Source organism: Amblyraja radiata, chromosome 11 (assembly GCF_010909765.2).
Source record: "Amblyraja radiata isolate CabotCenter1 chromosome 11, sAmbRad1.1.pri, whole genome shotgun sequence".
Lineage (NCBI taxonomy): Eukaryota > Metazoa > Chordata > Chondrichthyes > Rajiformes > Rajidae > Amblyraja > Amblyraja radiata.
The window spans coordinates 37,642,416-37,668,695 of record NC_045966.1 but is presented as its reverse complement, the minus strand read 5'-3'; the positions used below and the strand labels follow the sequence as shown (position 1 = coordinate 37,668,695).

At 43.1% G+C, this 26,280-nt stretch overlaps 1 protein-coding gene across 1 annotated transcript in view; it reads left to right on the top strand.

Annotated features, from left to right (window-relative positions):
- The first annotated feature begins 314 nt into the window (after positions 1-314).
- The window catches only part of LOC116978505, a 79,121-nt gene continuing 53,155 nt past the window's right edge, over positions 315-26,280 (top strand). The window contains exons 1-2 of the mRNA XM_033029684.1: positions 315-404; positions 662-940. Coding sequence (XP_032885575.1) covers positions 384-404; positions 662-940 — 300 coding nt within the window. The 5' untranslated portion in view covers positions 315-383. The remainder of the gene's footprint in view (positions 405-661; positions 941-26,280) is intronic.

Below are 26,280 nucleotides of genomic sequence, written 5' to 3'. Positions count from 1 at the left end.
GTTTAGTTTTGGAATGTAAAACAACAGCAACAACTCAGTTTAAGTTTTGGCAGTGGAAATTAAAAGCTGTATGGGAATTCCATACGTGCAAATGTATGGAGGGGGTGGGGGGGAATTGGTAGAGTATTTAATCATAATCAGTTATTATTTATGCATTGGGATGGACGGATTTGCTGAGTTTGAAAATCAAGAGACTGTTTCCGCGTTGGCTCGTTATCCTTTGCTCTTTGTTTCCCTTTGTCCGCCACCATAAAGTTGCTGGCCGGTTTTTCTTTGATACTTTCCCCTTTTATTTCTTCCCTCGCTTTATTGTTTTTTCTAAACAAAATCGCGAGGTGCGCAGCTGCCAGGACCTAGCTGCTCAGCCGACTGCTGGAGGAGATATGGAGCCGCTGAAAATCGAGGTAAAACAAAAAAAATCACACACAGAAAGATTAAAAGTTATTTTTTTATCGGTTTGCTTGAGGGAGAGAAAGTTTGAGCAAAAACAGAGGGAGCTGTGTGGCGGGCTGAGAGAAGCTGGCCTGGAAGGTTGCTAGGGGCGCTTGGCTGCTCGTTCAGAGGGGAAAGCGGTGAAGTTTGATACAGTGTTTTGTTTCAGGAATACTTTGTAATTAATGGCTTTGCCTCTTTGTCTCTCTCGCTCTTACCTCGACTCCAGTGGATCGGCTCTCCCTGCGGTTCCCACGGACCGTACACTTTCTACAGGGCTTTCAGCGTACTGGTGTCGGGCTCCTCCGGCCAGGACAAGGCGCCGAGGACGCTGACGGCCAAGCTCGGCCAGTTCCTCTTTGTCAGATGCCAGCCCCATGAGCCCGAGTGCATCGCCGAGCTCCAGCTCTTGTGGGAGGACCGCAGCCGCCAGCAAATGCTGGCCAGCACCAGGCTCTACTTCAGCCCGGAAGATACCCCGCAAGGACGCGACCTGCACCACGGCCAGGTAAGGGGGCAAAAGGGCAGCTGCTTCCTTCCCGTTTCACCAGTGTTTGCGGGATTGTTAAATTAATGGGACGCGGGGGACGGGGATGGACACTGAACATTAAATATTCCGGTCACTCTTGGAATCCCCCCACATTGCTTCAACGTTGGCTAATCTCTGCTCAAACATGATTAGATTCAGGCAAATATTGGGAAGCCGTCCTGTCCAAGCTACACAGAAACAGCCTCACACCAGATTAGGGAAAGCGTCTGATTTTGAACAAAAATACCAAAAACACCGCGGTAAATATCTTATTGAGTTGGTTGTCAAAATAATGTATTAATAAAATATTTTTAAATTCTTCGGAAACTTTACATATGACCCGTTTCCTTTGGGTGGCGAAATTATCATTATCTCCAGGAAATAGCAAACTGAAATTTGATATGCTTTGATTATGGAATCTTGCAGTCCGCATTATAATGTTATCGGCGGACATTTAAAATTGTAAACTTCTTTGAACGATTGGTCTGTTTAACCGTGATTTAAAATAATAACATGACTAAGGTTTCGTTGTAGTTTGATCTCTGTTTCAAAGGGCGTGGGTGCTGCTCCGTTTCCTCATTGTGAGCTAAATTCAGAAATGATGGTGGGTAATAATCATCAAAATGAGAGTCTGTCTCTCTTGAAATAATTGGCAGCCCGTCGGGGTCGGCGATTGCCCAAATTTGACGTCTTCTGCGTGAATTTCCAGAATTGGCCTGATCTACTGTGAATTTGCATTGGTGGCGTTCTGTTATATTTCGGAATAGAGTTGTTGAAAGAGGCGGGAGTCTCTCTTCTCTTTCATGGTCAGCGAAATAATGACCTAAATATAGACCTAAAAATCAGTGCTGATAGGGGTTTATTTAAAATGGAATATAAATAAATAACGCGAAGAAAGCATTTGATAAGGTTCCTCGTGGTACCCAGCTCTGGAAGGTTAGATCGCATGCGATCAAAGGAGAGCTAGCTGACTGGATATAAAATTGGCTTCACGGAAGGAAGCAGAGGGTGGAAGGTTGCTTTTTGGATTGGAAGCCGGTGACTATTGGGATTCCTCAGGAATTGGTGCTGGGCCCACTGCAGTCTGTGGGTTATATCAACAATGTAGATGAAAATGTACAAGGTAGGATTAGTCCCTTTGCAGATGACACTAAAGTGGGTGGTAGCAAAACCTTGATCAGTTGGCAAGTGGACTGAGGAATGGTTAACGGTGTTTAATGCAGATAAGTGTGAGATGTTGCATTTTGGGAAACCAAACAAGGGCAGGACCTTCACTGTAAATGGCAGGGCTCTGTGGAGCAGAGTAATCTGGTAGTTCAGGAACATTGTTTCTTGAAAGTGGAGTCACAGGTAGATAGGTTGTCAAGGAGGCTTCTGCACACTGGCCTTTATCAGTCAGTTGGGATGTTATGTTACAGTTGTACAAGTCATTGTTGAGGCCACATTTGGTGTATTGTGTTCAGCTTTGGTCACCCTGCTGTAGTGAAGATGTTAAGCTGGGAAGAGTGCAGAAAAGGTTTATGAGGATGTTGTCAGGACTTGAGGACCTGGGCTATAGGGAGAGATTAAGCAAGCTAGGACCTTATTCCTTATACCTAGGCAGTGTTGTGGACATCATTGGAGGGGCAGAGGCAGCCATAAAACATAGAATCAATAACGCTAGGGTGGTGTTTAACATGCTCAGGAAGATCTGGAGCTCAAAACACATCTCAATCAACATCAAAATATGCATCTTTAACCCAAATGTGAAACAGGTGATGCTGTATGGATAAGAGACATGGAAAACAACAAAACACAACACAAACAGGCTGCAAACATTCAGTAACACCCGCCTTAGGAGAATACTTAACATCTGGTGGAGAGACAAAGTAAGCAATGTAGACTCGGCTTGTACTCGCTAGAATTTAGAAGATTGAGGGGGGATCTTATAGAAACTTTCAAAATTCTTAAGGGGTTGGACAGGCTAGATGCAGGAAAATTGTTCCCGATGTTGGGGAAGTCCAGAACAAGGGGTCACAGTTTAAGGATAAGGGGGAAATATTTTAGGACCGAGATGAGAAAAACATTTTTCACACAGAGAGTGATGAATCTCTGGAATTCGCTGCCACAGAAGGTAGTTGAGGCCAGTTCATTGGCTATATTTAAGAGGGAGTTAGATGTGGCCCTTGTGGCTAAAGGGATCAGGGGGTATGGAGAGAAGGCAGGTACAGGATACTGAGTTGGATGATCAGCCATGATCATATTGAATGGCGGTGCAGGCTCGAAGGGCCGAATGGCCTACTCCTGCACCTATTTTCTATGTTTCTATGACCTGTGGAAAAGAACAAGCCAGGAGCCCATTGACTTACAAATTCGAAGGAGAGGATGGAGTTGGATTGGACACACCCTCCTCAGGAAAACTGCCACAAACATCACCCGGCAAGCCCTGAAATGGAACCCCCAAGGAAAAAGGAAAAGGGGTCGCCCCAGGAAAAACTGGAGAAGAGGTGTCCAGACAGAAATGTCTGAGAGTGGGCTCAACTGGGGAGATCTGGAAAGAACTGCCAACAACCGAGTGAGGTGGAGGACATTTGTCAATGGCCTATGCTCCCTAGAGGAGCAATGGGCTTAAGAAGAAGAAGAAGCGCAGGAGGATGAAATATATAAGATCATAGGGAATAGATGGGTAGATGCACAGAGTTTTTTTACCCAGAGTAGGGGAATCAAGAGCCAGAGGACACAGGTTTAAGGTGACAGGGGAAAGATTTAAAAGGAGTCTGAGGGACTAGTGTAGATGGATCACTTTGGTCGGCATGGGCAAGTTGGGCTGAAGGGCATGTTTCGGTGCTGTATGCACCGATCAGGAAATCCATTTTTATTTGCTTATTTGTTGTTCCCCGTAATTTGAGATGTGGAATACAACCAGCTATCTCTGAGACATGCATTTACTGACAAATGAGTTTGACATTTTTCTTGGCTTATTAAGAAACTGCCTCTTTTATTTTAAAAAGTAGCAATTATAAATCTACAACATTAGCAATTGGTTGTGTTTATATCATACTGAAACACCACTACATTATATACCCATCTTTATGTCTGTAGCATCCAAAATGTCTGTGGTTTCACAAGATTCCTGTATTTTTCAAAGCATCTTTGTGCACTTGGTGAGAGGATGGTTTGTTGTCAAAGGGCCTTCTCTGGTTCAGAAGAAACATTCTTGTTATTGTCAAACCAATTTTTAGTTAGAATGTGACAACAGAGATAAAAACAATTGCTTTAACCTGAATATAGTTTGCTGTTCTGAATTTAATTTTGCACTGTTTCTATTCTGTTGAGTATTTGTTTTGTGTTTATCCTATCAATCCTATCTCCACCCACACTTCTACTCTACTCACCCATACCCATATTACAAGCCACTTGTTGAAACTTCTAATTGTTCTGTTTCCACTTCCAGACTTGACATATTCCAATGTTCTCCTGCCTGCTTTTCAACTTCTTACCTTGTATAATCCCTCTACACTCTCTTTTCCTGTGCATGTATCATTCTTCCAGTTGTTAACCTGTGTCGGCCTTGGTTACCAAATATAATAAGTCAAATTTTGCACCATGATGAAAAATCAAATCCTGATCACCCCAATCCATCACCATAACCACCAACAGCTGAGGAATCATTTCCATCCCATCCCCCACCAATCCCCAGAAATCTAAACTAGTACATTCACTGTCATGGACTATAGTTTATGTTCATTATTGTCATGTTTACTGATGTACAGTAAAAAGCTTGTGTTGTATGCTCTCCAGTCAAATCGGATAATACCATACATACAGTAAATAAACTCAGGCCAAACTCAAATACCAAAGGTCAGATTTAGTTGCTCATCTTATATGGTTTGCAATTCACCTGCTTTAATTTTGTGCCAATTTCTTCTCTCCTTTAAGACCCTCTGTTAAAGCTCTGAGTTTTTTTTAATCACTTTTTAGTCTCATTATCATTAGTTCCTTTCTTGATATAGCACCTTTGTTGTCAGATGTTTCTGTAAAGCTCCTTGAAAAATCATTGTCAATGGAAACTTCACCACACTGTATATGGGAAGCCAAGAGAAGGGAATAAACTTGGTAGGAGTGATGTATGGGCTTCCATTGTTTTTTAGAAAAGTGTAGAAATGATGAACTGCAGATGCTGGTTTACGAAAAACAACATAAAGTGCTGGAGCAACTCAGTTGGTCAGTCGGCATCTCTGAAGAACGTGAATAGGTGATGTTTCAGGTCAGGAGAACTTCTTAAGACTAATTGTGGGGAGGGGAGGGGGGAGAAAGCTGAAAGGCCAGGACAAAGTCTGGCAGGTAATAGGTGCATACAGATGAGGTGTAAGGGTTTGACATACAGATGTTTGAACAAAGGCCAGAGATGAAAATTCAGAAGATTTGAGACAAAAGGGATGCAGAGTTGTAAATAGTGAAGCTAGGGGAAGGAATGTAGGTGGAAGGGGATGGGAGAAATAGGTGCATTACCCTTGGTTTAAACCAGCATCTGCTGTTCCTTCCTACATCTAATATTTTGTAATGTGTTTCTTATTAAGAAGGTAATCGAGCAAAGGTGGCGAAAGAGCAAGACTGAGGCGAGATCTAATTGAAACATATACGATTCTAAAGGGGCACGACAGGCTAAATGTTAAGATATATCCAATAATAGGAGAAGCTCAAATGAGTAGACATAGTTACAAGATGAGGGAATGATTCTATAAAACTAAGGTGCATAAATCTTTTTGCAGAACATCGTGAAAATCTGGAATTTTTTGCCCTAGAATATTGTGGCAGTTTACTGGAGGTCTTTAAGGAGGAGAGATACATTTTTTAGAGAATTGAGATCTATGTGAAATTGGCACAGAAAAGGAATTGTGGCTTGGGGCAGACTAGCCATGATCATATTTGAAGGCAGGGCAGGCCTGAGGGGCCTGGTCATTTATTCCTGCTCATATTTTCACATGTTCTTGAATGATGATTGCTATAATTAGATTTTATTAGAAAAGGGCCTTTGACGTTATTGCCAACATTTACCTCTTCTGTCTGGATATTGTACCGAAAGCAGGAGAAATTTGAGCATTGCCATTTGGACTCTGACCCCCATTAATGTGCTGATATCTGTGATCTAATCCTGCTCTCATTGCACAATTGGCAGTGAGTGGCTCCACAAGTGTTAAGCACATTCCAGAAGGATTAAAGGTTTTATGATTACCTGAGATGAATAAAAAAACACAGTGATGTGCTCGCAAATGGAGGGCATATTAAACTAAAAGACTATGGTAAACTTTAATAAATTCTTCACTAGATTATGTTAATGACTCTGCCTCAATAATCACTGTGTTCTCATTAACCTTTTGTATGATTAAAGGTTGTTGAAACCTTTCCAGACTTCTGTGTCTTTGAATTCCTGTTATTAATTTACCAATTTCAGTGAAAACAGTTGTTCACTATGCAGCCTGTTAAGTGGTATTAAAATTGAAGGTTTTATGAGATTCTCCCAGCTCTCCATTAAGTTTACATGGTCTATTGTGAAACTCCATTTTGAGCATTTTTTAGACCACAGCAATTTTAATTCTTCGTATCATTCTACTTGTACTTTTTTATGGTTCCACTGCTATTCCAGTAATGTGCTGTTTAAAGGCTGTGCATGATATTCTCAGAACCATCCAACTAATTACACTGTGTCTTTGCTTTATACTGTTAGTCAGTATAAATAATTCCAAATGTCTATATTTTACATGCCTTTTCTATCCATACTTTCACAATTATGCTCTCGACCCAGCAAACCTAAGGAAACTTTGCTCTATTAGTGTCTATTATTTAGGATATACTTCCATCCACTTTTCTTTCCCAAGGTGAATAACGTCATATATTTGCATTGAGTTACAGCTGCCAACTATTTGTTTCGCTGTATTATTCTCTGTAATTTGATCCCATCAGCAAAACTTCAGCATTATTCCACCTGGTTTTGTGCTTCACTCCATTAATGAAAATTAAAAGTGACTTCCGAACAAATCTTTGAAGTATTGTTCTCAAATCCAATTTCTTTCTTTTCAAATAATTTGGACGTCTTTTATAAGCTGATGTTAATTGTCTGTAATTATTTAATGTTTCTATGAATTTATGAACTTTTTTAACATTACGAATTGCAACTAAGATGTAAATAATTTGTGTATAATTTTCTGCATTATTGTAGACTATTGTTATTTTGAGGAAGTCTTCCATGAGAAAGACTTGATATTGTCTTTTACACAGTAAAACATTCCAAAGCACTCAAGCTTCATCAAGCAAGGGCATTAGCAAAGTACTGTTTCTGAAAATGTTTGGAAATTATAGTTATTACCTGTGCTCTTTTAAATAGTCCTCTGCTCCCTTTCATTTGTTAAGGCTAATGCACTATTTGAATATGTATGTTCTTCCTTTTATTGCTGTCATACCGCCAAGCTTTCCTTTTCCTACTTCTTCTGGTGGTATAATTTTTTCATCATCTCAACTGGACCCTGTGATCTTTGTTCAGCTTTGTTTCTTGCACTTTTACCTCTGGCATAGTTTTCACCCGTAATGACCTTCTTCTGTAATTCATTAATTTTTTTTAATCTTTTTGCTTATTTTGGGGTTTCTGCCACCGATTTAAACCTTAATAAATACCCAACCTGTAATTTATCCGTTTTTATTTTCACCCGTGATTGCGTGTCCACTATTTTTTTCCTTTTCTACAAAATTAATTTAAGCTATTCCATTTGTCTTCCAATTGAAATTGTCTGCTTTTCATCCGGACAATTGTTATCTTGGGCTCAGGTTTTGCATTTACCATTTTGAACAGATCTTAGATCAGTGACTGCCAAGATATATTCATCTGCTGCTCATTTCTTGCTTCCTCAGCCAAGATCAAATCTAGTGTTTTTTTCTTTGTTGGATTAACAACAAATTGATCAAGCATACAAAGTGTTTCGTCTCTGCTGCGTGTGGGTAATTCAAAGAAGTCTCTTATTTCACTATTTATCACAAACTTTAAACTACCGACATATTTATTTATTTTATTGATTAATCGTCCTTTCAATCTGAAACTGTTGTTCTCTGACATTCAAGCACTTCAATTTTGTACTTAATTAATAAAATGAACTACTTTCTCTTCATCCCTTATGAAAATGTTATAGGGTAACCTCAATCTGGCTAAAGTCATGTTTTATAACGTCACCTACATCCTTTCCAATTAGGGCCTCTAGTTTCCAGATTTTATTTCTGTTCACCGATTGTTTTCAATTGTTGATCAATTTTACTAACGTGCTGCCCTTTCAGTTTTCTTTCAACTGATAACTTTTCTGCCATCTCTGTTTGTCTTTGTTTCTTGGATCCACACTTTCTTTCCCATTCTCTTCCTCTATACTCTAGGTCAGTTTTCAAGAATTTTATCTTTCACTGTACGCTCATGGCCTTTTTTTGGTTACATTTTTACAAAACCCTGTTAAGTTCTCTGAAAGCGGCAACACAATTAAGACAATGTTTAATGCATATGCTATCATCGATCAGAGCAATGAGTACAGGAATTGGGACGTTATATTACCATATAAGTCATTGGCGAGACCACATTGTGCAGAGTTCTACTCACCCAACAATATGGAGGATGTTATTAAGCTGAAAAAGGTGCAGAAAAAACTCAGGTGGATAATAATAATAATAATATCTTTTATTGTCATTGCACATCAGTGCAACGAGATTTAGTATGCAGCTTCCAACCGATGTAAAAGAAAAGTAAAATAAATAAATAAGCTGTGTGACGTGACTATCCGAGGGAGACAGTCCAGGGGGGGGTGGGGGGCACTCAGCAGGGCCGGTTCAGAGCCGCTATAGCTCTGGGGATAAAGCTGCTTCTGAGTCTGGAGGTTCGGGCGTAGAAGGCCTTGTAACATCTGCCAGAGGGAAGTAGTTCAAACAGTCCATTACAGGGGTGTGAGGAGTCTTTATGGATGCTGACGGCCTTCCTGAGGCATCGTGTGTGGTAGATGCCCTCCTAGGCTGGTAGCTGTGTCCCAATGATCCTCTGCGCTCTGTGGACGACGCGCTGAAGAGCTCTCCTCTCCGCCTCCGTGCAGCTGAGATACCACACAGAGATGCCATACGTTAATATGCTCTCTGTGGTGCAGCGGTAGAACGTTGTCAGCAGCTGTTGGGGCAGACCAGTCTTTTTTAATGTCCTCAGGAAGAACAGTCGTTGCTGTGCCTTCTTGACCAGCGCAGCAGTGTTGGTGGACCATGTGAGGTCCTCTGAAATGTGAGTGCCCAGAAACTTAAAGCTGGACACTCTCTCCACACTTTCCCCGTGAATGGAGATTGGGGCGTATTCTCCATTATGGGACCTCCTGAAGTCAATAATCAGCTCCTTGGTCTTGGAGGTGTTTAGTGACAAGTTGTTACGTGCGCACCAGTCTGCCAGGTTCTGCACCTCCGCTTTGTATTTTGTTTCATCACCGTTGGTGATCAGCCCAATCACTGTTGTGTCATCTGCAAACTTCACGATGGTGTTGGTGTCGAATGCAGGAACACAGTCGTGAGTGAAGAGGGAGTAGAGCATAGGGCTTAGTACAGCCCTGTGGTGTGCCGGTGCTCAGGGTGATAGTGGAGGACAGGTGCGGGCCCAGTCTCACTGCCTGCGGTCGCTCCGTCAGAAAGTTGAGGATCCAATCGCATATCGGCGAGCTGATGGAGTTTCGTGGTGAGCTTGGTGGGGATGACCGTATTGAATGCAGAGCTATAGTCAATGAAGAGCATCCTCACTTACGTATCCTGTCTGTCCAGGTGAGTCAGGACAGTGTGAAGAGCCAGAGAGATGGCATCCTCTGTTGATCTATTTGCCCTGTATGCAAATTGATGAGAGTCCAGTGAGGCAGGGATGCTGGATTTGATGTGGGAGAGGACCAGCCTTTCGAAGCACTTCATTGGTATTGGAGTTAGGGCAACCGGGCGGTAGTCGTTCAGGTTGGTGACTTTAGACTTTTTCGGCACCGGCACTATGGTGGCTGTTTTCAAGCACTTGGGGACCGTTGCCAGATTCTCGTGAATACCTCCGCCAGCTGTACAGCACAGTCCTTTAGTACCCTTCCTGTACTCCATCCGGGCCTGCAGCCTTGCGTGGATTGATCCTACGCAGAGCGAACTGTACCTCCTGAGTGCTCAGTGTTAAGGCCTGTCCCTCCGCCATGGCTGGGGTTATTCCACTCCTGGTGGTGTTGCCAGTTTCGAAGCGGGCAAAGAAGGTGTTTAGTTCGTTGGCCAGTGTGATATCACCGTGGGGGCAGGCGGGGCTGCTCTTGTAGTCAGTGATGTCCCTGACACCCTGCCACATGCTTCTGGTGTCCGCAGTATTGAAGTGGTCTTCCACCCTTTGCCTGTGGGTGTCTTTGGCCTTTTTTATGCCTTTGTTCAGGTTCGACCTGGCCGCACTGTAGGCAGAAATGTCCCTGGATTTAAAGGCATTGTTGCGTGCCCTTAGCAGATCCTGAACCTCCTTGTTCATCCAGGGTTTCCGATTTGGGAACATCTTTATTTGCTTGTCCACTGTGACAGTCTCCACACAGCAGTTGATGTAGGAGAGTACAGTGGATGTGTACTCCTCCAAGTCTACCTCAGTACCACTGATGTTACCAGGATTGGATGGGCTCGTGTTATAAGGAAATGCTGGATAGATTGGGATGTTTTTTCCTCTGGATTATTTGTAACTGAAGCGAGTACAATGCAATGTTTAAAAGACATTTGGACAGGTACATGATAGGAAAGGTTAAAATGGAAGGAGCCGAGCACAGGGAAATGGGACTAGATCAGATACATCTGGGTCAATATTGACGTTGTGCTGAAGGTCCTGTTTCCATACTGTATAACTCAATGACAGACCAATATACTCCACTTTTGTGCAGCTTAAACCACTAGCTGTGGAGGCTATTCTGCCAGCTACCTAGGTTCTAAACATTGCTGTTTGTCATCTATATCAATAATTTGGTTGTGAACGCACAAGGCATGATTAGCAAGTTTGCAGATGACACTAAAGTGGGTTGTATTGTAGATAGTGGAAATGGATACCCAAAATTGTAACATGATCTTAATCGGTTGGGCAGGTGGGCTGAGGAATGGTTGATGGAATTTAATACAGAGAAATGTGAGGTGCTTTTGGGGCATCTGTGAATGGGGAGTGTTGTAGAGCAGTGGAGCTACATAGTCCCTTGAAAATTAGGAGTGCAGGTACATGATTCCTTGAAAATTGCATCACAAGTAGATAGGGTGGTAAAAAAAGCTTTCCGCACATTAGTCTTCATTAAAGTATTGAGGTTGAGAGGTCATGTTACAGCAGTATAAGACATTGGTGAGGCCACATTTAGAGTATTGTGTTCAGTTATGGTCACCATGTTTCAGGAAATATGTTGTTAATTTGGAAAGGGTTATGAGAAGATTTACGAGGATGTTGCCAGGACTTGAGAGTCTGAGCTGTAGGGTTGAGCAAGCTGTAGGGTTGAGCAAGCTTGGACTGCAAGAGGGTAAGGGATGATATTGTAGAGGTGTACAAAATCATGAAAGGAGTAGATCGAGTAAATGCACCATCTTTTGCCCAGAGTAGTGGAATCGAGAACAAGAGGACATAGGTTTAAGGTGAGAGGGAAAGATTGAATAGGAACCTGAGGGGTAACTTTTTTACATAGGTGGTGGGTATGTGCAATGAGCAGTGGGAGGAGATATTTGAATCAGGTAATTTGGTTAAATGTTAAAGGCTAATTTGCAGGTTGAATTGGTAGTAGGGAAAGCACATGCAATGTTAGCATTCATTTCAAGAGAACTAGAATATAAAAGCAGGGTTGTAATGCTGAGGCTTCATATGGCACTGTTCATACCGCATTTGTGAGCAGTTTCGGGACTCGTATCTGAGGAGGGATGTGCTGGCATTGGAGACGGTCCAGAGGAGGTTTATAAGAATGATCCCGCAGATGATTAGGTTAATGTATGATGAACGTTTGATGACTCTGGCCTGCACTCGCTGAGGAGGGATCTCATAGAAACGTATCTTATAATATAAGGCCTGGATAGAGTGGATGTGAAGAGGATATTTCCACTTGTGCGGGAGTCTAGGACTAGAGGGCACAGCCTCAGAATAGGACGTACCTTTAGAAAGGAAATGAGGAGGAATTTATTTTGCCAGAGTGTTGTGAATCTGTGGAATTCATTGCCACAGATGGCTGTGGAGGCCATGTATTTTAGTATTTCTACTCCTATGACATAAACTGTTAAAATCTAAAACTTCACTTCCATGATTTTTCATCCTGAATCCTTTTATCAGTAAATATCTCAATTCTGTGGCGGTACCTGGGGAGTAGTCCACTCCCTGGTTCATCCCCCTCGGCCCTTCATGGACAGGTCCGGGGGTGGCTCCCAGCTGCGAAGATAAGAGCAGAGATTTTTAGCTCGAGACCAGTCTTTAGTGTCTCACTGAAGCGGAGAGTAGTGTGCTGTGCTCATTAAAGCCTCTACAGATTTTGCCTGGCTCCTCACCTACATTCCGGGCTCTCTCACACACCTGCAACACTGGTGACCCTCGACATTTCCTCGCAAGTCGCGATGGACCCGAATGTTCTACAGGACGCACATCCCGGGCAACCACCCTTGGACCATGTCGGTCAACCGTCCTTGGGCTAAAGCTGCCTACCCTGTGGACCGACGAGCCCGAGATCTGGTTTAACCAGACCGAGGCGCAGTTTGCACTGTGGGACGTGACGGCAGATGCAACAAAATACTATTATATTATCAGCGCACTCGACTAGGCTTCTGCACGACGGGTTAAGCCTTTTCTCCGCGCCCTCCGGTGGCTAATAAGTATGAGGTCCTTAAGGCCCTTCTCTTACGTAGGTTTGGTCTCAGCAAGGCCGAGCGGGCGACCCAAATCTTGCGGATGACTGGCCTGGGTGACCGTCAGCCGTCGGCCCTGCTGGGCGATATGCTGGCCCTGTTTTCTTTTTAAACATGCCTACCTGCAGCAGCTCCCGTCGGACATCTGCCTGCAGCTTAGGCCTCTACAGAATTTGCCTGGCTCCTCGCCTTCATTCCGGGCTCTCTCACGCACCCGCTACAATTCGATCTATAAATAATCTTCCAGTTTCTTTAGACTATAGATATATAGCGCTGAAACAGGCCTTCGACCTACTGAGTCCACGTCGACCAACGTTTACTCCATACACTAGCACTATCTTACACACTGGGGACAATTTTCAATTTTTACTGAAGCCAATTAACAAACCTAAAAACCTGTACTTCTTTGTAGTGGGGGAGGAAACCGGAGCACCCCGAGAAAACGCACAGGGAGAACATACAAACCCTGTACAAACAGCACCCATAGTCAGGATTGAACCCAGGTCTCTGGTGCTGTAAGGCAATAACTCTACTGCTGTGCCACTGTGCCGCCCATTGGGAATATGCTGCAAGATGATGCAAGCTGCCCACATATTCTGAAGTTCAGTAAAATTACACTGTGCCACCTCCAGGACCACCTTGATCCAAAACGTCACCCATTCCTTCTCTCCAGAGATGCTGCCTGTCCTGCTGAGTTACACCAGCTTTTTGTGTATATCCATCATATCTTGTGCTCCAGCTGGATTAAACCAATTGTTCATTGTTCCTTTTGTTCGTGTATCATGACTTAAAGGATTATTGCCTTTTCGATTATTTTCTTTTGGGTTTGTTTTTGCACTGATATTCCATCTGAAGAAGGGTCCTGACTCAAAACATCACTTGGAGTCCGAAGAAGGGTTTCGGCCCGAAACGTCGCCTATTTCCTTCGCTCCATAGATGCTGCTGCACCCGCTGAGTTTCCCCAGCAATTTTGTGTACCTTCAAAACATCACTTGTCCATTTTCTTCACAGCTGCTGCCTGATCTGGAGTTCTTACAGCACTTTGTGCTTTGAATGAAATTAATGCTGGAATGAAATAAAATTTGGAAATGCATTGCAGTGCAGTCACTGCCAGAATAGCATTTGCAGTGACTAGCTTTCTTGAGTGGACATGTTTCATTGTAACAGTGACAAAAACGGGGCAGATTCCGAACCCCTGCACTCATGAAGATGAAGAGTGTGCACTGGTATATCTGATCTGTACCATTTGAGGTGACCGTTTCACTGGAACACAGAACTAGAATCGTCACCTGAAATGCTTCTCTTTTCATTCCAGATGTTAACAGACACCGCACATATTCTAAATGTATTTAAACTTATTGATGACAGTACCCTGGATCAATCATAGCACATTGAGCCTGTCGGGTTTATACAGACTCCAAGTAGATTAGCTCTTTGTTCTTACAGAAAGCTACAATGCAGGTCTCTCAATTCTTTCATCTTTAATCCTAGAATGGAGGATCTAAAGAAATGTCTTTCTTCTGCCAGGGTTTAATGAAGAGCGTCAGCCTCTTGTTCTTTTATTCTCCTATAAGTCCTATGTTATTCTCCCTTAAGTATTTAACCAATTCCAGTTCAAAGATATGCTTGATGCTGTACACCCTGCCCCTTCAGGCATTAAAATGCAGATTATACATTTAAAAAGGGTTACCTTGCATCCCTGTAGTATTGTTTGAGCAATCTTTGAGGGAGAGGGAGAGTTACAGAAGATAAGTGGTACAGTGCGATATTGAATGTGTGCTGCAGAGATGGATGGGGTGAGTACTGGAGAGGAAGATGGATAAACTGTATAGCTTCTTTTAGAGTGAGTCAAAAGTTTACTTCAGGCTCCTCCATTATTAAAATGCAGGTAATGACTGGTGTGTTGGAAGCAATGTCCTTTTTCTGGCGTGCAATAATGTAAAAGAAACATGAAAAACAGAAGCAAAAGTTGGCCAGTTGCTCCACCAATTAATTAAATCATGGCAGCTCAGTACTCTTCTACACCTAAACAGTATCATTTTATTGTGTTGATGTACGATAGCGATGTTTAACAAACAGTATTAAACACATCCTGAATTTGACTATCGTACTCTGGCATATTCTGGAAATTCTTATTGAGACTTTAAACCAATAATCTTGTCTGAAATATTACCAGACACTGCAAATTGAGCTGATTGACATAGGCCTCTTCATTACTGTGAAACTTGCAATATTTTGTCGTATTACAATGAAGGCAGCATGTAATTTTACATATTGTGGGATCAAAGCTGTCCAGTCCCATTTGTTAAACGTGAGCATTCAAGGATTGAATCGATCGCTGCTCTCTCGCATATTACTGAATATACCTGCCCAAATCTCTTGCTGTAAGTTATGTGGCATACTTCTCATTCCTAAAATATCTGTTTCCTCCTTGTTCAACAGGCATGTTTAGAGCCACATATATTCCAAAAAAAAAAATAATTATGGGAAGGGAAGGAGAAAGATAAAAAGAAATCTGAACAATTGCTTGACCCCCTGAATGCAAAACACTAGGTCCCTGTCTGGAGAATAACAGAAAGCTTTCTGTTTAATGTTAAATGTCCAGCTCGAACACTGATGAAATTTAACATGGATGTTTTAAATGAACTGCTGCTATCTGAGAATTATTTGGTCTAAAATAATATGGGACATTTTTCACATTTTTCTTTGTAAATCAGCATTTGCAGTTCCTTGTTTCTACATTTTAATAAAACTGTACTTGGCAAAGTCCTGACATTTAAATCAGGAATTGCTTTCCTAAAGTCCCTGAGTGTTGTGATCACTTTTATTCACAACATTACTTCGGCCTTAAAATTCAAATATGGGAATTTGTTTGTTCAAAGGATTCATATTTTATTTTGTGTGTGATTAGCTAGCACTTGAATTGCATTATCGCCCACATGTATTGTAGCTCAGGTATGAGGTTACATAAGGCAAAGTTGCTAGAATCTGTCTTGTTCACCATTGTTCACTTATTCAGCAATGTTCACATGTAAATGTGTTTTCAGTGCTGGAGGTAAGATTTCCATCCAGGACTCCATTGGAAAAGGAATCAACAATGACTGGCAGTAACTTGGATTGCTCACAACTTGGGTGTAAATTGAAGCCTGTGGACATAATTCCGTAGCATAAACTTGTATGCTTGATCAGGTTGATACTGGTTTGATGCAGACAGCAATTAGCCAAGAGGGAGACAAGAGCCTACTGAAAGGTTGCATCTTGCTCTACCATGGGCAGCATTCCTGAAGTCAGGTTCTTTGCTTTTATTTTTTTGTAGGGGAAAGGTTTATGAAAAGGATTGAAATAAATCAAAAATGTTGCATCTGATGCAGAATGACCTATGACTGTTTAACCTTTTCAGGAGGTTTATTATCTGTGAATATTTGGAGAGTTTTTGAAAGTACATTAGAATGTAACATTTTCTATATTTTTCTGGTGAAAATGTTATTTGATAACCGGTATCCTATTAAGATAATGATGAGATTTCCGGTGCTTGCTTTCTGCTCTGACCTGTTTCATGATGAAAGTGACTTCTTCTGGCAGAGACTGGACACTTCTCCTCCACCCACTCCTCCCCAAGCACCACTTCACACCTAAAAGCAAGACTCCAGTCTGAAAAGACTGGACCCTTTCCCACCCACCCCTCTCCAATCACCACTTAACACCCAATTACAGCCTGACTGCAAAAGATTGTGGCCGTGTCCACTACCCACCCCCTCCGTGCTGCACAACATCACTTCTCCATCATCAACAATAAAAACAGAGGAGGTGGAGAGGCTGTTCAGAAGACAGAAAAGCCAGAAATCTCCAGGACCGGACAATGTTCCCCTCTCTACTCTTAAGCACTGTGCTGAACAACTGGCACCGGTCTACACATACATTTTCAACCAGTCCCTGCAAACCTGTACTGTCCCTGCCTGCTTCAAAGTCTCCACTATTATCCCTGTACCCAAAAAGGCAAGGATTACTGGTCTTAATGACTACAGGCTTGTCGCACTGACCTCTGTAGTCATGAAGACCATTGAAAGGCTTGTGCTGGCCAAGCTGAAAAATATCACAATCCCTGCTGGACCCTCTGCAGTTTGCATATCGGGCCAATAGATCTGCGGATGATGCAGTCAACCTGGGCCTGCACCATCTTCCAGCACCTATACCACCAGGGGGCCTAGCGAGGATTTTGTTTGTTGATTTTAGCTCTGCATTCAACACCATTGTGCCAGAGCTACTAAACTCCAAACTTTCCGAGTTGACTGTGCCTGAACCCCTCTGTCGGTGGATCACCAGCTTCCTGACAGACAGGAAGCAGCATGTGAGGGGGCAAAGCACATCTCGGCCCCGCGAACCCTCAGTATAGGAGCACCGCAAGGCTGTGTACTCTCCCCTCTCCTCTACTCTCCCTACACCAATGACTGCACCTCCATAGACTCCTCTGTCAAGCTTCTCAAGTTTGCAGACAACCAGGATAGGGAGGAATCTGCCTACAGACAGGAAGTGACAGCTGGCGTCCAGGTGCCATCACAACAACCTGGAACTCAATGCTCTTAAGACAGTGGAATTGATTGTAGACTTTAGGAGAGCTCCCCCTTCCCTCACCTCACTCACCATCAACAACACCACAGTCACATCTGTGGAGTCTTTTAAGTTCCTGGGAACCATCATCTCCAAGGACCTTAAATGGGGGGCCACCATCGACTCCACAGTCAAAAAGGCACAACAGAGGATATACTTCCTGCAGCAGCTGAGGAAGCACAATCTGCTACAGGCAATGAGGGTCAAATGTTATAAGGCCATCCTAGAGCCTTTCTGATCCTGCACGCAATTGGAGCTGGTGCAAGATCTGACACTCAATAATTTCAATAGGGATACCTTCTTCTTAGGCCTCCTTCGGTCATGGCTGACCATGGGTGTCTCCAGAGTGCTATTCCCTATATGGAGGACGCCTGTGCATAACTTTGTTTAACGTGGGGAGACTGGTGCACAGCCAGCCACCCCATGGTCCTTGGCAGATCTGGGTCAGGATCCAGTTGCATGGTGTCCAAGATGACTGGAGACCATTTTCTGCTGCAGCCTTCATCCGCCTTCCCAGCCGTTGTGACGCTCCACTAGCGTCAGCCATCATCCTCCGCCTGGTCCACCGTTGAGGTCTTGGTTGGATTGCTCTTTGTCAGAGACCTCCCCCTCGACCTTACTGCCATGGGTGGCCTACCAGGAGCATAGCTCCAGGCAGCATCGCTCTCAGGATCTCAGGTCCACACAAGCTTTTCCACCACAACAAGGTGACAATCCATGGAGAAGCATACCAGGCCTGGGAATTAGTATCAAGATGGGATTTTTTTTGTTCTGATCTTATTTTGGTTTAATATTTTGAATCATTTCTTATTGGTTAATTGTAATTTCAATTAATGTTTGCATTTTTTTTAAATGTTTTATGAATTTTGTCTTTTTGCTACAATTTGAAATTGCGATTAATAAAGTGATACATTTATTACTGTCTAATTAAAACGTTTTGATATGATTAATTAAATTTAGCGGTAGAGTTGCTGCCTTTATGGTGTTAAGCATAACAGTGCTTGCAACACCAGAGACCCGGGCTCGATCCCGACTAAGGGTGTTATCTGTATGGGGTTTGTGCGTTCTCCCCGTGACCTCGTGGATTTTCTCCGAGATCTTCGGTTCCTTCCCATAATCCTAAAAAGTGCAGGTTTGTAGGTTAATTGGCTTGGGTTTATATACTTAGTACAAGTGTAAATTGTCCCTAGTGTGTGTCGGCTTGTGTTGATGTGCGGGGATTGCTGATCGGTACCAACTCAGTGGGCCTGGTTCCGTGCTGTATCTCTGAATCTAAATCCCAAAAAAATCTGTTAGTCAAAATACGTGATGATAAACGTACTTGTTTTTTTACAGCAAATGATTAAATTGCAACAGATGATTGATAACTTTGCCTATTTCCTTCGCTCCATAGATGCTGCCTCACCTGCTGAGTTTCTCCAGCATTTTTGTCTACCTTCGATTTTCCAGCATCTGCAGTTCCTTCTTAAACAAATTGCAACAGATGATTGATAACAGTGATTGACAACAGTAATTATGTTGAGCTGTTGGGAGTGAGGTGGGTTGTTTGGAAGGAATTCATGCAGTCTTACTTTGGACTGTTGCCAAGCAGGGAAATCTAATAATAAGATAAAGGGAACACCTATGATTAAAACGACTATATAGTCAGAAGATTATTGTTAATTTTGTTTTAGTCTCTCATTTTCACTTCAATAATTAGAAATCTGAAGCCTAAATTAAAATTTATGGATAACAATTTACCAGAATGAAAAATTAGGCTTTCTTGTATTTTGTATCTGTTTACATTTAAATGTAGAAAGAGGCCATTTTACCTCTTGTCTATACACCAGCTCTTAGTAAATGCAATCCTGTTTGTCTTACTCCCTCCCCAGTGGTGCAAATTATTATTTCTTAAATGCTTATTATCTGAACTTCACAGCCTCCTCTGTTTCAGGACGAAACCCATTCTCCTCCAGTGTAACCACATAAATGATGACACTCTTCCCTGGAATCATTTTGGTAAATCTCTTCTGTACCCTCCCCAAAATGTTCACATTCCCTAAAGTGCAACATCCAGAACTGGACATTATACTCCAATCGTGGACTAACTAGTGCTTTATAAATGTTCACTATGACTCCCTTGCTCCTATACTCCATGCCCCCTCCCCATTTACAAAGTTGAGGATCCTGAAAGTATACAGTTAATGGCACGACCCTTAACAGCATTGATGTGCAAAGAGATCTTGGAGTCCAAGTTTATAGCTGACTAAAGCAGGTAGTGCAAGTAGCTAGGGTGCTAAAGGTGGTGTATGGTGTGCTTGCCTTCATTGCTATGGGCGCTGAATATTATGAAGTCATGATGCAGCTCTATAGGACTTTGGTTAGGCAGCATTTGGAGTATTGCTTGCAGTTCTGATTGCCCCATTACAGAAAGGATGTATGTGTTCAAGAAGGAACTGCAGATGCTGGAGGATCGAAGGTACACAAAAATGCTGGAGAAACTCAGCGGGTGCAGCAGCATCTATGGAGCGAAGGAAATAGGCGACGTTTCGGGCCGAAACCCTTCTTCAGACTGATGGGGGGTGGGGGGGAGAAGGAAGGAAAAAGGGAGGAGGAGGAGCCCGAGGGTGGGGGAATGGGAGGAGACAGCTCGAGGGTTAAGGAAGGGGAGGAGACAGCAAGGGCTAGCAAAATTGGGAGAATTCAACGTTCATGCCATCCGGACGCAAGCAACCCAGGCGGAATATGAGGTGCTGTTCCTCCAATTTCCGGTGTTGCTCACTCTGGCAATGGAGGAGACCCAGGACAGAGAGGTCGGATTGGGAATGGGAGGGGGAGTTGAAGTGCTGAGCCACCGGGAGTTCAGGTAGGTTATTGCGGACTGAGCGGAGGTGTTCGGCGAAACGATCGCCCAACCTCCGCTTAATCTCACCGATGTAAATCAGCTGACATCTAGAGCAGCGGATGCAGTAGATGAGGTTGGATGAGATACAGGTGAACCTTTGTTGCACCTGGAACGACTGCTTGGGTCCTTGAATGGAGTCGAGGGGGGAGGTGAAGGGACAGGTGTTGCATTTCTTGCGGTTGCAACGGAAAGTGCCCGGGGAGGGGGTGGTACGGGAGGGAAGGGAAGAATTGACAAGGGAGTTGCGGAGGTAGCGGTCTTTGCGGAAGGCAGACATGGGGGGAGATGGGAAGATGTGGCGAGTGGTGGGGTCACGTTGGAGGTGGTGGAAATGGTGGAGGGTTATTTGTTGTATTTGCCGGCTGGTGGGGTGAAAGGTGAGGACTAGGGGGACTCTGCACTTGTTGCGAGTGTGGGGATGGGGAGAGAGAGCAGTGTTGCGGGGTATGGAAGAGACCCTGGTGCGAGCCTCATTTGAATTTGAATACCTTTATTGTCATTCAGACCTTACGGTCTGAACAAAATTTCGTTCTATGGTGGAGGAGGGGAATCCTCGTTCCCTGAAGAGCAAGGACATTTCCGATGCCCTGGTGTGGAACGTCTCATCCTGGGAACAGATGCGGCGTAGGCGGAGGAATTGGGAGTAGGGGATGGAGTCTTTACAGGGAGCAGGGTGGGAAGACGTGTAGTCCAGATAGTCATGTGAGTCAGTGAGTTTGTAGTGTATGTCGGTCAGAAGTCTGTCCCCTGCGATGGAGATGGTGAGGTCAAGGAATGGTAGGGAAGTGTCGGAAATCGTCCAGGTGTATTGGAGTGCCGGATGGAAGTTGGTGGTGAAGTGGATGAAGTCAGTCAGTTGTGTGTGGGTGCAGGAGGTGGCCCCAAAGCAGTCGTCAATGTAACGGAGGTAGAGGTCGGGGATGGGGCCCTGGTACGTATTGAACAAGGATTGTTCAACGTACCCGACAAAGAGGCAGGCGTAGCTGGGGCCCATGCGTGTGCCCATAGCTACGCCTTGTGTTTGGAGGAAATGGGAGGAGTCAAACGTAAAGTTGTTGAGGGTGAGGACCAACTCCGCTAGGCGGAGGAGAGTGTCAGTGGCTGGGTATAGGTTGCTCCTCTGGTCGAGGAAGAACCGGAGGGCTCCGAGGCCATCCTGGTGGGGGATGGAGGTGTAGAGTGACTGGACATCCATGGTGAAGATGAGGGGGTGAGGGCCTAGAGAGTGGATGTAGATGTTTTGGAGAGGGTGCAGGGGAGGTTTACCAGAATGCTGCCTGGATTAGAGGGTCTTAACCACGGGGAGAGGTTGGATAGACTTGGACTGTTTTCTCTGAAACGTCAGAGGTTAAGTGGAGACTTAATAGAAATATATAAAATTATGAGAGGCATAGATAAGGTCAATAATCAGAACTTTTTCCCCTGGGTGCATATGTCGAACACTAAAGGGCATAGCTATAAGGTGAGAGGGGGAAAGTGTGATGGAGATGTGTGGAGCAAGTCTTTTTACACAGAGAGTGGTGGGAGCCTGGATCACATTGCCTGGGGTGGTGGTGGGGGAAGATATGATAGCGGCTTTTAAGAGTTCAGATAGGCCTTATAGCCCTTAGTATGTGTAAGGTGTGAAACTGGGACAATATAGAATTATTGTATGGGTGATTGTTGGTTGGTGTGGACTCGGTGGGCAGAAGGGGTGTTTCCATGCTGTATCTATTATCTAAAACTAATTCCATAAGTCTATCACTGTCTTGAGCAGCATTTTATATCCTTAGTGGGAATGAAATGTGAACAGCCTTGGAAGTACAGTTATCATTGTTGATTTTGGGAAAGGAAGGAGCTATAATATTTCTCTTATATAATACTTCTCACTTTTTTAAATGAGAGCAATGCTAAGGTAACCGAAAAAGCCATAGGAAATTGGGAGTGGTGTAATTCACTTAGTTCACAAATTCATTTTTCGTATACACTGTTGGTGTCTTATTACAATGAAAATAAACCCATGAAACGTTGCCAAAACTGCATTCTGGTCCAATTAGACGGCGTTTGTGTGCAAACTAATAGCTGGTAATGGGGAGGAATGTCTGCAGATTTTCAAGTATGGTTAGTGATGTTTTCTCTGATTAATAACTCAGCAAAGGCCAATTTGGATAATCCAAATGTAATAATGAGGGAAGAAGATGGCAGAAAGTGCTTGTAAAGAATGTTCCGAATGCTGCTTGTATGTCAGAAAGGTAGTGCATTGTAGAAATTACTAAATCCCACAAATAGATTAGTGCTTATCTCATGCATAGAACTGACATTGCATAGTTGCCCCAGTTTCAATGTTAAGACTGGAGTGTTTCCATGGCAGCGTGAGCTCTTAACAATAGCTGTAATCCACTGATCTGACAGGAGTTGCCCAGTGGGAACATTTCTAAAGATATTGAGTACAAACTTATTTGCATGAGGAGCTGGGCTTAATAATACAATTCATTTCTTCTGTATAGAGTTCCTCACAAATTAATAGAACTATTTAGAATAGATTTAAGTAAAAGCTATTGTTGAAATTGGTCTTATATAGTCACCTCATAAAACTTTGCACTTGAAGACTCCTGTTTTTATATGCAATGCACATTCTGAGAGAAACCCTTGATGTTGGATTTTAGAAGAACTTGCTGGCGCCTGAAGGGTAGTTCTGTTTTTTTCCTGTAGGTATGTTTATTTCATGGTTCACTAATGGTGATGCTAGAAAAAAACTGGATTGAAATGGCTTCTGTGAGTGAATTGAATTAACCAATTCATTGCCATAGGTAGACATGCATTGATGGCTGTATCAATTCAGCTTCTTTTTTTTTGAGCGTCTAATTTCAAGGGAATTTTTTTTTACCCAGTGTATTTTCAGATCTTGCTGAGGTTTGAGAATTTCACATTCATTCCTGGAGTTCTAGTAGTATGTTTTTTTTCTGAACCTGTAAGGTGTGTGAAAGTAGCCCAGTAATGATAACTGACTGTGTCACCAACCACTCGGATTCTATATATACAGTGGATTCATTAGTATTGTAACTGAGAGCAGCAAGGTAGTTTTGTGACAGTGGGAGAGAACTTTCCCAAACAAATGGTCTGTGTTTTGTCCACCTCTGTCTCCAGTTAATGAGGTATTTGCAGCAGACTTGAATCCACAGTCTTCCAACTCAGTGCAATGTTAATTCTGATCAGGAATAGATAGATGTGAAGTTGTTTGATGGAATACGTTCGGAGTGATATCCAAATGTGAGGCATTCAGAACCAGGTGGTTTTAAATATAAGAAATTTACTAAAATTCAAAAAAAGAATATATTGAAGAAAGTGGCGAGTATATAGAACTGATTGTCATAGGTGAAAACAACATGCCTGCCTTTAGGTGCCAGTTCTCATACACCTCCTCATGCCCTTGAACATGACCTCACAGACAAATACCAGGCCATCGTCTCCCAAACTGTTTTTGATCTCATCACCTCTGGCCATCTCCCCTCCACTACCTAAAAACTTATAATTCCCCAGCCCCGCACTGCCCAAATACCATGATTACATCCTATCCCTCTTGCCCATTCTTTCTGACCTACGTCCAAGATACCTCACATGCCCTACAACTGTTCAATATCTTTCAATATCCAGCCCACATTGCCTCAGTCCTTTTACACCTTCATCACCCACCACGAAGGTTTCAAGGCCCTCCAGTTCTTCCTTGAACAGAGACCCAATCAATTTCCCTCTTAACACTCTCCTCCGCCTGGCAGAACTTGTCCTCACACTCAACAACGTCTCATTTGACTGCTCTCACTTTTGCCAAGATAAAAATATAGCCATGGGCACTCACATTGACCCCAGCTTTGTCATCCTTTTTGCTGGTTGCAATGAACAGTCCTTACTCCATAATGTACACTGGCACCATCCCCTAACTCTTTCTCCCCTACATTGACGACTGCATCATGGCTGCCTCCTGACATGTGCAGAACTCATTAATTTTATTAACTTTACCACTAACTTCTACCCTGCTCTCAAATTCTCTTAGACCATCTCTGACATCTTACTCCCAGAAGCAAAGATTATTTTTTTTTGATTAAAAACAGCATCTATTTTAATCTCAGTGTTAATCAGAAGGGCAATTTTACTCTCAACTTCTGTCAGATATATCAGAGGCATCCCTTGGGGAACAAGCTATTTTAAGAATAAGGATATCCTCTGTGGCTGAAAGTTGCTATTTCTTTCTTTCTAAATTAAAAACATTATAATTTTACTGGCTAGCACAGGATTGTCAGGCTGAGAAATCCATCTCTCATCTGCATAGTGCTTCCTCAAGGGAAGTGTTAAGGACTTGTTAAGGATGTGTTTGCGTTGATTCCCCTACCCTGGGTAAAAGACTCTGAGCATTTACCCTATCTATTTCCCTCATAATCTTATATACCTCTATAAGGTCACCCCTCAACCTCCTGCGCTCCAAGGAATAAGGTCGTAGCCTGTCAATGAGCCGAAAGCCTTCTTGACAATCCTATCTACCTGTGACATCACTTTCAAGGAACTATGTACCGGCACTCCTAGATCCCTCTGCCCTGCAACGCTCTCCACAATCCTGTCATTCATTGTGTAGGTCCTGCCTTGCTTTGATTTCCCAAAATGCAACATCTCACACTTATTTATCTGTCTTAAACTTCATTAACCATTTCTCAGCCCATCCACCCAACTGATCAAGATCCTCTACAATTTTTGATAACCATCTTCGCCATCTATAATGCCACCCACTTTTGTGTCCTCTGCAAACTTGCTAATCATGCCTTGTACATTCTCATCTAAATCGTTGACATAAACTACAAATGGCAAAGGACCCAGCACTGATCCCTGAGGCACACCACTAGTCACAGGTTTGCAGTCTGAAAAACAGCCTTCCACCATCACCCTCTGATATGAAGCCAATTCTCTATCCAATCAGCTATCTCTCCCTGGATCCTATGCAATCTAACCTTCCATAGTAGCTTGCTATGCAGAACCTCAACTTTAACTTGCTGATGTCCATATAGACAACATCTGCAGCTTTGCCCTCATCAGCCTTTTTAGTTACTTCCTCAAAGAACACAATCAGATTTGTGAGACGTGATCTCCCAAACCGCGCCCACTATCCCTTATCAACCTCAGTCTATCTAAATGCACATATGTATCTTATCCCTCAGTTACTTGCCTACCACAGATGTTAGGCTCACTGATCTATAGTTCCCAACTTTTCCTTGCAACCTTTCTTAAATAGACGACTGTGGAGGCCGTCAATGGATATTTTTAAGGCAGAGATTGACAGATTTTTGATTAGTAAGTGTGTCAGGGGTATGGGGCGAAGGCAGGTGAGAGAGAAAGATAGATCAGCCATGATTGAATGGAGGAGTAGACTTGATGGGCCGAATGGCCTTAATCTGCTCCGAGAACTTATGAAATAGAGGCATAACATTAGCCACCCTCCAGTCTTCCCGCACCTCACCCATACCTAATGATGATTTGTATAGCTCAGCCAGGTTACCTTCAATTTCTTCTCTAGCTTCCCATGGTATCCTTGGAGATATCTGATATGGACTGGGGGATTTATCTGTCTTCAGGCACCTTAAGATGTTCAGCACCTCCTTGACTGTAATACTTACTGTTCTCAAGACAATTCCATTAACTTTCTCAAGTTCCCCAGTTTCCACATCTTTCTCCACGATAAACACAGAGGAGAAATACTCATTAAGGATCTTGCCCATCTCCTTTGGCTTCAGTTCGGGTGGAACCCATCCCTCTTGTACACATCTGCCCCAGAAGAGATCCCAATGGTCCAAAAATCTGAATCCCTACCCCGTGCACCAACTTCTCAGCAGTGCATTCATTTGTACTATCTACTTGTAGCTACTTTCACTAGCATGCGGCAAAGAGAGCAATCTGGAAGTCACTAACCTGGATG